Genomic DNA, 15,276 nt, shown 5'->3' on the forward strand with positions numbered 1-15,276 from the left:
TGGTCTCATTTTGAAATATAAACAAGGTAGGAATTCTTTATTTTAGGTGGCAAATGCATGTAGTTCATGATTAGTTCATATCAATTTCCATTTAACTTGCGCATTATTTACAGAGTGAGGTTTACCAAAACATCATAAAATACAGTTCTTTTAATGATTTATAGTACAAGCTTGAGAAGAACAAGCAATGGATTGCAACATACAGGACACATACTTAAGTATATACATATACTGTATATATAGTGCCGTTGATAAGAATCAGAGGTGTTAAAGTCAAATGGACAGAGGATCAATTATAAAAAATGGCTTCAAGCCAAGGGCCAGACTGAACCAATCGTATTGTTTTTTTAAAAACGACAAAGTCTAGTGAACCTAATTGCACGTACTAAAAAGCTACGAAATATACTGTATTCCAATATGATCAGATAGAACAATATTATATAATGGTTTTGTCAGTAACCTTGAATTTTCAACATGCACAAGTACTAATTTCTTTGTCAAGTTTCTTTGATATATAATTTCCTGTTAAACGAGCATTGAATGAAAGAAGTTGGTATTATTCAGGCACCATCAGTAACTTTCAGTCTCTTTTTGCAAAGGTGGGCTAAATTTAATTGAAGGGAAAAAAAGAATACCGTATTTTCCGCACTATAAGGCGCACCTAAAGGCCTTTATTTTTATTCAAAATCTGACCATGCGCCTTATAATACAGTGCGCCTTATATATGGATCAATTTTAAGTCGCAAGGTCTCGCAACAAAGGCAAGCAGCCGCCGACTAGATTTTTCCTCGTAGGCAATGTGGTCCGCGGTGTATGCTGGGATACATATGCTGGCGTTTCATTTCCCAGCCAATGTGTCAATCATCATTTGAATCGATCACTATTGGCTAAAGTTATTCGGAGGGGAGAACATACAAACTCCGCACAGGAACACGTATTTGCTTCTTTGCAAGCTTTGGGAATGTTAAGGGGGTAATAAATTTGACTGAACTATCTGACTGTTTTGTCGACGTTCCCATTGTAGCGCCTTATAATCCGGTGCGCCTTATGTATGGAAGATATAGGACCAAAAACTATTTTTTGGGGGTGCGCCCTATAACCCGGTGCACCCTATAGTGCGGAAAATACGGTAGTTATTTTCTATCAATTACTCAAATTGGGTTAACATACAACTGCAAAAAGTTAACCAATTACAAGACTTTCTTCAAGAAGATCAATATTAAGGAGAAAACCCCATGGGCTGGATTTGAGTTCGATAAATGTGGTATAGAACATTTCTCTTTGATTCGGCTGCCCTTTCTTTGTATTTTAGTCAAAGTGGTGCAAATGTAAACAATGTATGCCTGATCATATTTAAAGCTTTCATGAAGTGATTCTGATATAAGTGATGTGAATTATAATAATCCTTTGATGAGACAAACTAGCCAACACCAAGTTTTTGATCAGCTCTTGAAGCCAAGCCCAATAAACAGCAAAGACAGATGATTTAATTTAATAAAATTGTGTTGTCTTTATAGAGTGGAACCTCCAAATTTGAAAAATAATCGCTTTACATTGCAATGTACATTTAGGACCGGGAAGTGAAGAGGTAAAACTGAGGTAAGATATTAGCTCAGGAGGTACAGCGCTCGTCTTGGGATCAAGAGGTAGCAGTTTTGATTCCCAGCTCCTCTGTGTTATATGTCAAAGTGTCCTTGGGCAAGACACTGAATCCTTAATACCTCCAATAGCAGGTGGTTGCCTTGCATGGCTAACGCTGCTTTCGGTTAGTTAGTGTGCAAAAGGGAAAAGTGTGAAACACAATGTAAAGCGCTTTGGGAGGTCTTCATTGACTTGAAAAGGGCTATATAAATGCAGATCATTTACATTTAAACAGCAATGTTTAGAAAAAAAGACAAAATTAAATGCAACTTGAATGACTTTTTTTAGTCTAATTCCGAATACTACTAAAGGAATCATGTTCGGAGGTTCCACTGTATAATTTTATAAGTGCAGGTCACGCTTCAGTGGCAGTGTCAAAGCTCCGTAGTGATTGCCATACACGATATGTTATTGTCAGTGGTAAAGCGGCTGAACGTACTGCGGCGGAAAGACCCCGACCCGCCCACGGCAGCGGCCCCTCCAACATCGTGTACCGGAGCAGTCCAGCAGGTCAATGAGGTCCCCACGCAGGAAATGCAGGTGGGAGGTGTGCGGCGGGGCGTAGTCACACAGAGCGTGAGCCAGGCGAGGTTTCTGCATGCGTGCAAAGAAAAACAAAAACAGGTTGCAGGTCTGTTCTTGAAAGGAGATGTGATTAGGTAGCAGTGTTTAATTAAACTGATAGGACACTGGTTTGTGTAAAGGAGGGGTTTGTGGTTTGAGGTGTCCTTAAAAAGTTAAAAGTAAAATATTTGTTTTATAACTCATTTACTGCCATGACGTATAAATACTGTTTTAGAAGCATTGTCCCTGAGTGCTAAACCCTAAAAATAAGTTTTGCTTATTTATTTAAAAAAAATCTATTCCAAAGAATTTTGCATTGTTGATCAGTAAGTATCAAGCCTCGAGGAATGATTTCAAGTTTTGATAACATCTTTGGTGTTTATTTTCGATTCCTGAGGTCCATTTAAGATAATATGTATGTTCTTATTTTTTAAATCAATATTTTTGGAGTTTGAGTCCATTTGGATGTCGTGAAGAGTGGAGACCAAAAGCCTGCGATCACACGCGTTGTCCGAGAGGAAATTGGTAAAGAGGATGTCTTTTCACCTGGGGAGCTCATCCAGGACACCAAATTTGGCATTGATAACCACCACTCCTATTGGTGGCTTACATTGTTTCGATTTCTAATTAAGGCTGCATGCACTACATCGCCAGACGAAAAACCCATGATTTACAAGGTGAAAGTACAATAGAAACCACGTCTGCGAAAATGGTTCACTTTCAGGTTTTTTTTTTAGAACTGTTTTATAGTTTTAACCATTCATGTGGCAAGTGACCATACTTTTTTGGTCACTTCAGTTAAAAACAATGGATTGATAGATGGGCGCAGTCAACCGCACATTGTGTTATTACCTAGGTTTTATGTTGAAGATCTCTGTGTATTGTCTGTTGATACCCTTCAACCTCTATTATCTGCTCATCCTACCGCAAGTGCGGCCCCTTCGCTGAGGTTTTTGAGTTTTTCCCTGCCCTCATGTAGGTTTCATATCAGGGGATGGTTTGATGGTAGTCTGTAGTCTGTACAGGCTTTTGAGACTTCTTGTGATTGAGGGATATACAAATAAACATGACTTGACTTGACATTGAGGCCCTAGCACTACCTCGAGTAACTTTGCTTGCTCTATCCAGCCATTGAGTGTGTGTGGGCGGCTCTCGAGTGACGGAAATTGTGATCATGACACCGGAAACTTTGGGCGCTGAAAGGTTCTTGCATCGTTCATGCATAAGTTCAGTGCTCTTCCAATTATATGTCCAATTATATTACTTTGCTTGTATTTATGGAATTGCAAAGAACTGTTTAGATATTGGAGTTATCACAAATGGAAAAAAGTGAGGAATGAAAGTTCTGCTTGAAATGCATCTTTTCACAAAAAGTCGTTTTTCCTCAGAAGTTTTCTCGGAAACTAATATATTAAAAAAACGTATTCAAAGATGAGGGTATAAGCTTTTTTTTTAAATGTCATGGTGCAGAAAATATGGTACCCTTGATAACATGTAAATCAAAGGTCGTACCCCCAAAACCTGTTCAAGTAGTTGCATCGAGGAAGACTCCCTCAAGGGGTGAGGGCCATGAAGTCCAGCTGTTGGGAGAGACTCCAGTGAGGTGCTCTTATACGGGTTGGGGTAAGGGTTACGCCAACCCTGGGGGACCTGACGGGAGGGCAGCTCCGAAGGAGGGTCTCGGAGGCGTACCACCTTCTCAACGGCGATACTGTGAGTCCTGTAGAAGTCTACCAGTCGGTTGATGGAGCTGAAAGACTCGTCCCAGATGCAGTACTGACCGCCTCCCTCCAGCACTCGGAAATGCTCCACCCTGTCGCCGTAGCTGCAGGAGAAAAATGTGTATGGGACAGGGGTCACTTTGTGTTTTCGGCAGTCTTTCCTCTCCCTCTCTCTGACCTTCTAATCAAAGTTGTCAACGTGGAGTGCTGACTTAACATTTCTATTGCACCGACTGTCTGCATTGCAACTGCTATAAGAGAAATGACTTAAAACATCTTAAAAGCACTCAAACTAGGAATTAAATATCAAAATGTACCGTTTACCAAATTGTTCGAATTAGTTATCTGACTCAATTAACCAAACACAACCTACATTCACCCAACAAACAAACCGGAAAGTCGACATTTTCACACGGGGGCCGATTTAATTTCATTAACGATTTAACTAAGTGTACTCCATCGAAAACGGCCGAATCAGTGTCATTGGAGTCTCTGGGAAGCCATCTTCTGAAGTCCTTTAGCTTTCTCCTATTCACCATTTTTGCTTGCATTAGTTTGATCTAGATCAGGGGATGGTGTCATAAGAGACGGCTCAGCTAAAAAAGTCTCTGTAGTGCGAAGTGGAAGGAGAAGAGGACGACGAGGTGAGCGGAGAAGATGAGGTAAAATTTTGGACTATTTGATAAAGTTTCAGGAGCGAGCAGAGAGAGTGGGAAAGGTGAGATGGCACAACATTCATTTGGACAGGTAACTTAAAATTAGTTTTACCTGGTTATATCAGTATCAGAAATTATTTTCCCCCCATTTTATTAACACTCCACTTATTGAAACATAAATATTTTGTTTGTTTGTTGTACATGATTCAATTGTTTGTTTGTTTGTACATGATTCAGATTGAATCGTTTCTTGTACATGATTCAATTGTTTGTTTGTTTGTACATGATTCAAATTGAATCGTTTCTCCGGCGCCGTCACGAATGGCAGCCACTCCAGCAGCTCCCGTGTTATTTTCGATTGTTCTCAGTTATTTTCGATTGTTCTCAGCTTAGGGATGCTGCTGGAAAAGTGAATTTCCCTTCGGGGATGAATAAAGTATCTATCTATCTATCTATCTATCTATCTTCTCCCCGCATAATGATGTGCCGACTCCTCCCATGGGCGTGCCATTAAGCCCCCGCTGGGCATCGCGATGTCTGTAATACTCAAATAAACACCGAGCATTTCTACGTCATCGGGGCCTTTCTGCGTCTGGATGTGCTGATTATCTTATCAGCCTTACGTCCCATTCCCGCCATTCCTGTAAAGAACATTTTCCACCAGGGTGCCCTGGCATTGAACTACAGCCCAGTCAGTGAATATCTTTTGCATTGAATGTAATTTGTAGTCAATCGTATAAAATCCTTTATAGTCAAATGTAAAAAATCCTTCATTTTTTTTCAGAGGGCCTAATGCAATTAGTTTAAAGCAGGGGTGGGCAACTATTTGGCCATGGGGCCAGTCCTGGAGACCTATCCAATGGTTTTTTTATTTATAGATAAATATACATGCTATATTTCTATATATTTGTTTCCAAAGGTGGGGTGCGTAGTTTGAAGTGTCCTTCAAAAGTTCAAAGTTAGATATTTTCTCAATTAAGCAAGTGTCAACAATGCCCAACCGAGTTCAAAGTGCCTTTGTGCTTTATTTTTTATTGCGCATATCTGCTTTTATCGGGCCTGTTCCGGGCGGAAAAAAAACAAAAAGATGAAAAAAGAAGAGGAGGTAGAGCGCTCGTCTTGGGATCAATAGGTCGCACGTTCGATTCCCGCTTCTCCGTGTTATATGTCGAAGTGTATTAGTTAGTGTGCAAAAAGGAAAAGTGTGAAGCACATTGTAAAGCACTTTGGGAGGTCTTCATTGACTTGGAAAGCGCTATATAAAATGCAGACCATTGACCATAGCTATTCAAGCATGTCTAAGAAATGCCATGTACCTGCGCACAAATCACTAGTTACTCTGCCGCCATCTCTTGGCTTATATTTATTAATGCAGCCTTATGTTTTCAAATGCAATGCCCAGTGTGCATAACTGCGTTTTGTGCCTTTGAAAGCAGTGAGTACTTAAGATTTTCCATCTATCCATCCATCCATTTTCTTCTGCTTATTTGGGGTCGGGCCGCGGGGGCAGCAGCCTCAGCAGGGAAATTCATATCCCCCTATCCCCAGCCACTTCATCCAGCTCATCTGATGGGATCCCGAGGCGTTGCCAGGGCAGCCTGGAGACATAATCTCTCCAGCGTGTCCTGGGTCGTCCCCGGGGCCTCCTGCCAGGGGGACATGCCTGGAAAACCTCCCAAGGAAGGCATCCAGGAGGCATCCTTATCAGATGCCCTAACCACCTCAACTGGGTCCTCTCAAGCAGAGGAGCAGCTGCTCTACACTAAGTCCCTCCAAGATGAATGATCTTCTCACCTTATCTCTAAGCGAGAGAAACTCATTTCAGCCACTTGTATCCGGGATCATGTTCTTTCAGTAATGACCATAGGTGAAGGTAGGAACGTAGATTGACCGTACTTAAGATTTTATTTAGTCTCTTTTGACTCTTTAACTGTTTCAAAATACTATTCGTTGACGTCACTTTTAAGCCTGTGTGCTTCTGTTTGTTGCCTACGCTAATAAAGCAATTTATGCACCCAACCCTCATTTTATATCATGGATAAAACATACCTGTCAACCTGTACGTTTTTGCCGTACAAAGTATGTTCATTATGCATTTTAAGACGTGTACGACGTACAAGGAAATCTGTACGGAAAAAAGCTAATTTTTCAATTATGGGTACCATCCGGTATACACAGACTATTACGAATCGGCAAATCAATCAAGTCAAACGAGTTTGCCGCGGTATCGTTTTTTTTGTTGCAAATGAAGCGAACGTTTGATGCTACTGTCCGCATGCTTCTGCTGCTGTATTGCCTAATTTCGACCCCCCCGCAAAATTCTCCCCCCCTCGCGTGAACACGCATTCTGCTGCGCTTCCGACAATAGCAATCGTATTCTATATAATAAGTTTATTAAAACAATAAAGCTATTGTCGGAAGTGCAGCAGAATGCACGTTCACGCGAGGGGGCAGGATTTTGCAGGGGAGTCGAAATTAGGCACTACAATGGTTGATATTGTAGTTTGGGTTACAAAACAGAAATGCCAACTAATTTTTTCCTCCAAAAATATCTTTATTTACAAATTTAAATTTAAAGTGTTATTAATGGATATTTTAGTTACGCTTATTAAAATTGTTCTTGATTTGTATTTTTTTTATTAAGAATATGTACAGAATGATATAACAAAATACACGTACAATATAACATGTTAAACAGGGTTGGGTAGGGTTACTTTAACTTGATTACTTTCAATTACTTTTGGATTACTCCAATACCAAAAATGCAAATAAAAGACAAAAGAAACTAAATATGAATAAAATTACTAAATTTTGTGCAGGCTTGGGGAGTAACGGAATACATGGAACGGCAAAAATGATGTTGGCAAACTGTTTGGATTTATTTTCATTTTGTTTCTGTCGCATTTTAGGTTAGTTTTGCCGGAGATCAAAGAGATCAAAGCCAGGGTAGAAAGCTTACCACGTGTTGTGAGTCATAATTTTATTCATATTAAGTTTCTTTTGTCTTTTATTAGCATATTTGGCATTGGAGTAATCCAAAGGTAATTGAAAGTAATCAAGTTAATGTAACCCTACCCAACCCTGATGTTAAACTACATAAATAAACACGTTTGGAAAAAAAATATGGTGTAAGATTAATTTGTAGTTTGTAAGGGAAAATACGACAGTTTGTAAGGGCATGGAGCCCTGGAGGTTGACAGGCATGATAAAAGGTCTGTTTGCAACAATTATACTTGATTATAAAGAAAACAAAATTGCTTCTGTCAGGTTAGCCCAGTGGAGGACATCACAAGAGGGTAGGATGGTTTGGCAGAACAGGCACTTGTTTTATGCCATTCATTTACCAGTCTGGCCCCTGTGAGAATGTTCTTTGACCACGTGGCCCCCGAGGTAAATTGAGTTCAATACCTCTGCCTAAAAAAAAGAAAGAAAGCATCTTTTGTTTTGGTGTGTTATCACCCTCTGTTGCCAATTCAGAGCATAACGCAGTGTGGTGGCATGACAGTGCACAAGGCCTCATTGGTCAGCCAGATGTTGTGCCTAGCTAGGTTCATCCTCGCACATCATGAAAAATTTGACATGTGTGCCTCTGTCACTTACCTCCATCGCATAAGCTGCATTTAATTACTATAACCCTCTTATGTAACAGCCCTGATTATGGAACACATTTCCTGATTACACGGGCCCTCTGCCACTTTGCCTGACCCAAATTGAAGATACCCATGCACTGGCTGTCCGCGAGGATGTGATATTTTTAGTCAAAATGGGTTCTGGCCGAACATATTTAGATATGCGCTCAGCCGGCCTGACATTTGCACGCTTGCAGACACGTGCGACTTGCTAACGTGCTCAGTGGGATGGAAAACAAACAGAGAAAACACATTTATGAATTCCTCTGTGTTTCATGCAACATTTAATAACATGATAAACTTATCATGACTGTATGTCAACAATACTTAAAGGAGGAGTGTGTAATATTTGACCACTAGATGTCACTGTATTGTCTAGTGCAGGGGTGTCTAACTTATTTTAGCTCAGGGGCCACATGGTAGAAAAATTCTCACGGAGGCTGGACTAGTATATAGATGGCATAAAAAGAGTGCCTTAGCTGGGGGTCTTTTCGGAGGCTCACAAATTGATCATGATTTGGGGATGTAAGATGTAAAAAAAAATTCCTTCACCAAGACTCAATGTCTTGAAGTTTTTAACAACTGTGAATTTGAAAAAAAATAAAAGCAATACAACTATTGAATTAATTTCCATTTCCCACTACAGTAAATTTAACTCAGAGTGACTAATGTAAACTGGAAAGTGACAAAAGTAGCACACAAATACTAATTTAAATGATTGATTTAATGATTTAAAAGTCTTTCTGCCTTTTATTTTTTCATTAAAATGTTTACCTGAGTATGGAAACGTCACTGTTAGATTTTATTATAGTCAGGGTTTATAGCTTCTTTAACCTTCTACAAAGACACCTAGGAGCAAATTTTTTTAGATTTTCTACTTTTCATATTGCCTATTGCCGTGACCTTTATTTCAAATCCCCAGTGTGTAATATCTGACCACTAGATAGCACTGTGTTTGTCTGGTACGAGCGAGGGCCAGTGATACACGACATAGCCTGGCAGCAGGATGTCAGAATAACATGGCGCCGTCTTAAGTAGGGATTCCACAGTGTAGAAGAAATACTAATTTCTTGACCAATTATTTTTTACAATAATTAACAATTGCCAATGCACCAAGAAGATGTTCAAGAGAGTTTAGAATCAAGAGGAATAGCTTATTAAAGCTACACTGACAAATATAAATGACTCATTTTGTCTGAATGGAGCTCCACAACTGACATAGACTTCTAGTTAAACTTAAACATCTAGTTTATAATTTAGATTTGGCCTGGAGACAGATGCTCGCCACCAGGGTATACTAACCCAAGACACACCACAGGAAATGTTGCCCTTACAACCTAAATTTAAATGTCTAATGTGAGGTTGCAGGTTCGATTCCCAGCTCAAGGTCTAAATGTCCTTGGGGAAGACACTGAACTTTAATGCCCCCAATAGGCATGTATGCGCCCTGCATGGCTGTTGCTGATATTGGTGTGTGAGTGTGTGTGTGTGCGTGAACAGGTAAGTGTAAAGCATATTGTAAAGCGCTTTGGTTGGTCTTCAGTGACTTGAAAAGCGCTTAATAAATAAAGACCGTAGAAAAGCAGTAGGTTTTTTTAAATAGTGAAGGTGGTAGTCCACGAGTACAGCAGTAGTGTTGGCAAGTTTGTAACTCTTGTTACTCTTGTTAAATTTGGCAACATTGTGCCACCAGAGGGCACTGAGTATCAAGTAGGGGGAAAAAAGAAAAATGTCTAATTTACTCCTCCCCAAATAAATGTAATCAGTATTTTGCTTGCTTTCATTTTGAATAAGGGATTAGGGATGTCATACTCTGTCTGGCTCTAGGGCCGGATCCAGGTGTTCTGTTCTAAGGCAGGCCGAATCAGTAAAAGAATGTCAACTCCAAATGTTAAGCTTTGATTTTCCGTATTATGCGTTATCATTCAGCCTACATTAGTCAACCTATCTATCTATCTATCGACCCTGGTCATATCCCCCTCGAGAGGTGACCGACAACAAGACAAACACATACAATAACAAAGAAAATAAAGAAAATACAAAAAGGGAAAAAAATTGCAAAAAACACACACAAACATTTTTGGGACCATGGCCACCCCAAATGCCCAAACACCCAAACAAGTTAAGCACCTCGGCACCCAAGTTGGTCATGCTTTCGTCCCTCCAGATGAAACGAGACACAAGAAAGCCGCCGTGTCACTCTGGTCAGGGTGGCACAACACACTCTTGTTCACCAGCAGGGCCCGACAGCTTTCACTGGTTTACCCCTGCCGCATCATACAGGTGCCCTGCCCATCCCTTAGAACGCGTCCAAACATCCCACTATCCTTTTACAACATTTGTAGTTTCTATTAGTCAACCTACCCTGCATATTATAATGACAAGGGATCTTTTCCAAACACAAGAGTTACAAACTTGCCAACACTACTGCTGTACTCGTGGACTACCACCTTCACTATTTAAAAAAACCTACTGCTTTTCTACAAAAATCTTACAGATATAAACAACAAAACCCTTGACTCGAGACTCCTATTTGTGTCTACAGCTACTTTATTTTGAAGCAAGACTAAGTCCGTGCATGGTTAAAACCCTCAAACGATCGCATTCGATTTTCGCTTTCTTAAAGGTTTGCCATTTCAAGTTTCAAACAAGCACATGATGTTGATTAATTTTGCGCTTAAAAATAGAGAGTGTTATCAATTCTATCACTTTTTAATGTCAAAAGGTTGTCATGAATGCATTTATTTGTAAATAATGGGGAATAAAGATTGTCATGTTTGGCATTGAATGTGTTAACAGGTTTGTTATAACATTTGAGTGAATGCAGTTTTACACCTGAACCAACTCATCACGCTATACATATTCAGCACTGCCCTCTAGCTGCTGGAGAGAGCATTTGGTTTGCATTTATTAAAAAAAATCATAACTTTGATAGAAATGAACTAGCAACTTACTTCTTTTTTTGACATACTCAGCAATTTATGGCAGGTGGATTCAAACATCTAACCAGCAAGATGCGGCCTGCGGGCTATATTTTTGACATGGTTGCAGTCGATGCACTCACCTTACGGAGACGGAGAACTCTCCCGGAGCTGACTCACTTTCCCTCACCACAAACACGCCGATGTCTTGCCAGTGCAGACGGCGTTCCGCCTCCTGTCTTGACACCCGGCCTGCGAACCACCTGCACATATTAACACCCACCCAGGGCCCACCGCAGTCAGGAAAATGCACTCAAGTTCTCATCCATTTCTATTTAACCCTTTAAGACACAGATATAGAAAAAATACTTGGATCAGGGATATCAAACTCAGTTTGGCTCAGGGGCCAGATCCAGATTTTTTGGTACAGTTAGGTCACTTTGAGTCTCTGTAGTTTGCATTCTTCCCTGCCCTTTGTAGCACTCGTTTTTGTGAGCACTAGACAACGTAGCGACATCCGGGGGTCAAATATTAGACAGTGTCCCTTTAACGCTTTCAGTTGAGATAAAAGTTAATACATTACCAGCACTGTTTAGTAGGAGAAAAACAATACCGATATGGGAAAGAAAAGGGCAAAAACCATTCGGAACAATTTACTCACAAATTAGTGCTGTAAAAGTTATAGCCTTAACTCGGTGTGTGAGTGTGTGAGAATGGGTCAGCCTGGAATACATTGTAAAGCGCTTTGGGAGGTCTTCATTGACTTGAAAAGCGCGATATAACTGCAGACCATTTACCATAACTACAAATTTAAACTCAACTCACTTTGACAATGGAGTAAAAGATTTTAATCTTTTTTAACCCACAAGTTAAAAAAGCTGCAGGACTTCGGAACTTTATTACTCTTTGCCGCCATCTCCTGGCTTTAAAATTGCTGCCTTAGTTATCTCATTCATTTTGACCTCCTCAATAAATTCTTATTTTTCATCTTTCTTGTGATTTGGGTAGGTGTTTGGACTATACTCAGGGTATGTACAGGTGCTTGAAATCCTTGAATTTTCATGTTGTGTTTTCAAGGTGTGAAAAGCGCTTCAATTTTTGTTGAATTTCTTGTAAATGCTTGAAATTGTTGCCATGGTCCTTGGCAGTCTGCCAGACCACGCATTAAATGAAGAAGTAACATAAGTTAAACGACTTTCCTTTCTCTACAGTTTGACGTCTCCGAGTGTTCTCTGTAAGAAAAACAACAATAAAATTTGATACAACATAGACCTAACCCATTCAGTGACTGATGCTGGTTTCATATTTGGCTTCAGGTGTATCAAATTTTCTGGTTCTTTTTCTTACAGGCAACACTTGTTGACTTCAAACAACAGGGCTATGAATTGATTTACATAGTGAAGTAATATTTATTTGTATAGCCCTTAATCACTAAAAGTCTCAAATTAATGCACAGACCACCATTACATAGGATTTCTTCTCTAAATGGTACTGGAAAAATTGAAAGTCCTTAAAAAGTGCTTAAAGGTGCTCAAACCCTGTCTATTTAAAGGTGGCCTTTTCTTACTTTTACTATTTTCATGCTACAGTAACAAATAAAAATACAAATAAAATCTGTGAGGACTCGCATTACATCCCTTCCTGGAACCTAATGTGTTCCGCCCGGACAGCTTTTCTAAAAGTAAGAAAAAAGCATATCAGCGCAGTGTAAAATAAAGCATAAGGGCTCTTTGAACTCAGTTGGCCATTGTTAACAAATATTAGGCAATATTTTACTTTCAACTATCTATAAACACCTCAAATGACACATCCAGGGTTGGTTAGGGTTACTTTAACTTGATTACTTTCAATTACTTTTGGATTACTCCAATACCAAAAATGCTAAAAAAAAGACAAAAGAAACTAAATATGAATAAAATGATGACTCACAACACGTGGTAAGCTTTCTCTCCTGGCTTTGATCTCTTTGATCTCCGGCAAAACTAACATAAAATGCGACAGAAACAAAATGAAAATAAATCCAAACAGCTTAACAGCTCATATTTAGTTTCTTTTGTCTTTTATCAGCATATTTGGTATTGGAGTAATCCAAAAGTAATTGAAAGTAATCAAGTTGAAGTAACCCTACCCAACCCTGGACACATCCCACAGTAAAACATATTTAAAGGGGTTTGTTCATCAATTTTCAAGTTAGGGTGATTCCAAAGAAACACAAGAAACTTTTAAACGTCTCTTACGGATGAGGCAGGAGAGAAATGTAGTTCTCCGGCACATAGCCTCTTCTGCCTTCCTTCTCGGCTGTGAACCAGCAAGAATCCTGCTCCATTTCGGTCACCTATGTAAAAAAAAAACATGCATTAATATAATTCCTTGCATGCACTTGTTACATGCAAACATTCACCTTGACGACATCCCCTTTCTGAAAGCTGAGTTCGTCCGCTTCGGATGCTGTGAAGGAGAAGAGCGCCACAGCCTCCATCCTGAGAAGAAAGGAGAAACGAAGCACCGGCAACACGCTTCACTTCATCAATGAGGAGAGATGACAGCAATGCTTCTATGAAGCTGCAGGATTGAGAAGATAATCAGCGCCGGCGCTCATTAGTTAATAAGAAGAGGTGCTCTCTACTCGTGTGTCTCTCTTCTCCTCCATGTGACTGACTTTGTGGGTGTTTGTGTGTGAACACGTGAACGCAGTGACGGGCTCTGCTGCTCTAGCTCATGTCCGCACACATCAGACACTGGAGGGCAGTCAGGCTTAAAATAAAATACATCATCGGGATGCAGTGAAAAAAATGAGGGAGAATACAATCAAAAAGAAATGACAAACAAAATCATTTGGTGAAAATACAGAAATTTCAGACTGATTGAATTAAAAGGAAATCCAAAACGACATGCCTATAAATATAATGGTTCGCTGCTAACCAACAGAGGGTTTGAATCCCCTGCATGGCATTTCGTTATTATTATGTAACTCTGATGCTGTCATGAATTTATTCACGGCAGAAAAGGCCAGATTATGTGACTGACAATGGAGTAAGAGTGCTGTTGAAAAGGCATAGCCAGAAAAAGACAATTCTTACCAGGAAAAATGTATTGGTTTATGTCAAATAACTGTCTTTTCAGGTCAATGAAGACCTTCCAAAGCGCTTTACAATGTGCTTCACACTTTCCCCTTTTACACACTAACTAATACACTTCGACATATGCGGAGAAGTCAAGTCACATTTATTTATATAGCCCAGGGGTGTCAAACATGCGGCCCGGGGGCCAGATCAGGCCCACTAAGGGATTGAATCCGGCCCGCGAGACAACGCTCAGAGAAGCGCAAGAGAAAAACGAGCAGCAGGTCGAAATATGTCCACTTGATGTTGCCAAAGCCAGGTGCCTCAAACAAAGACACTGTACTTGTATGTGTTTCTCTCCCTCTCTCTCTTCCTCCCTTTTCCTGGCTCTCTCGCTATCCCTTTTCCTCTCTCTCTCGCTCTCCCTTTTCCTCTCTCTCTCTTTTCCTACCTTTTTCTCTCTCTCTCTTTTCCTCCATTTTTCTCTCTCTCTCTCTTTTCCTCCCTTTTTCTCTCTCTCTCTTTTTCTCTTTCATTGTCCCACCCACTCTTTTTCTCTCCGCTTTGTCTTATTTCTTTCTCTCTTTTTCTTTCTCTCTAATATACTAGTCCGGCCCCCGACAGAATGTTTGTTCTATCGTGTGGCCCCCGAGCTAAAACGAGTTTGACACCCCTGATATAGCCCTTAATCTTAAAAATGTCTCAAAGGACTGCACAGGATTACAATGACACCATTACCTGATCTTAAACCAACATGCAGGCAAGGAAGCGGGAATCGAACGGGCGACCCCTTGATCCCAAGACGAGCGCTCTACCTCCTGAAAACCAAACAATTTAGAGTTAAAGAAGTACAGAATTTGAAACTTTTTTTACTTGCTGGCGCCATATCCTGGCTTGTGTAAGCTTTGCAGCCTTGTTCAGCTCATTCATGATGCGCGTGCAAGTACGTGCAATTCTAAGCTTATTCTTGCTATTTCAAGATTCAAAGTGTTTATTGTCATGCACAGTAAAGAACTACAATTCCCCGCACATTGAAATTCTTACTTTGCTGTCCACACAGTTGCTACCGTAATGAAACTAAG

The 15,276-nt window shown here is 40.1% G+C and overlaps 1 protein-coding gene across 1 annotated transcript; it reads right to left on the reverse strand.

Moving 5' to 3' along the window:
* Window positions 1-8: 8 nt before the first annotated feature.
* On the reverse strand, window positions 9-13,991 carry LOC148361228 (GRB2-related adapter protein-like). Its single transcript, XM_088341973.1, has 5 exons — window positions 13,534-13,991; window positions 13,370-13,467; window positions 11,276-11,395; window positions 3,718-4,030; window positions 9-2,235 (listed from the first exon to the last, which is right to left on the reverse strand). The coding sequence occupies exons 1-5, from the start codon at window positions 13,609-13,611 to the stop codon at window positions 2,056-2,058; spliced, it is 789 nt and encodes a 262-aa protein (XP_088198099.1). The 5' UTR covers window positions 13,612-13,991; the 3' UTR covers window positions 9-2,055.
* Window positions 13,992-15,276: the final 1,285 nt, after the last annotated feature.

Source organism: Urocampus carinirostris, chromosome 8, assembly GCF_059441175.1.
Source record: "Urocampus carinirostris isolate Australia breed hairy pipefish chromosome 8, RoL_Ucar_1.0, whole genome shotgun sequence".
In the NCBI taxonomy this organism is placed as follows: Eukaryota; Metazoa; Chordata; class Actinopteri; order Syngnathiformes; family Syngnathidae; genus Urocampus; species Urocampus carinirostris.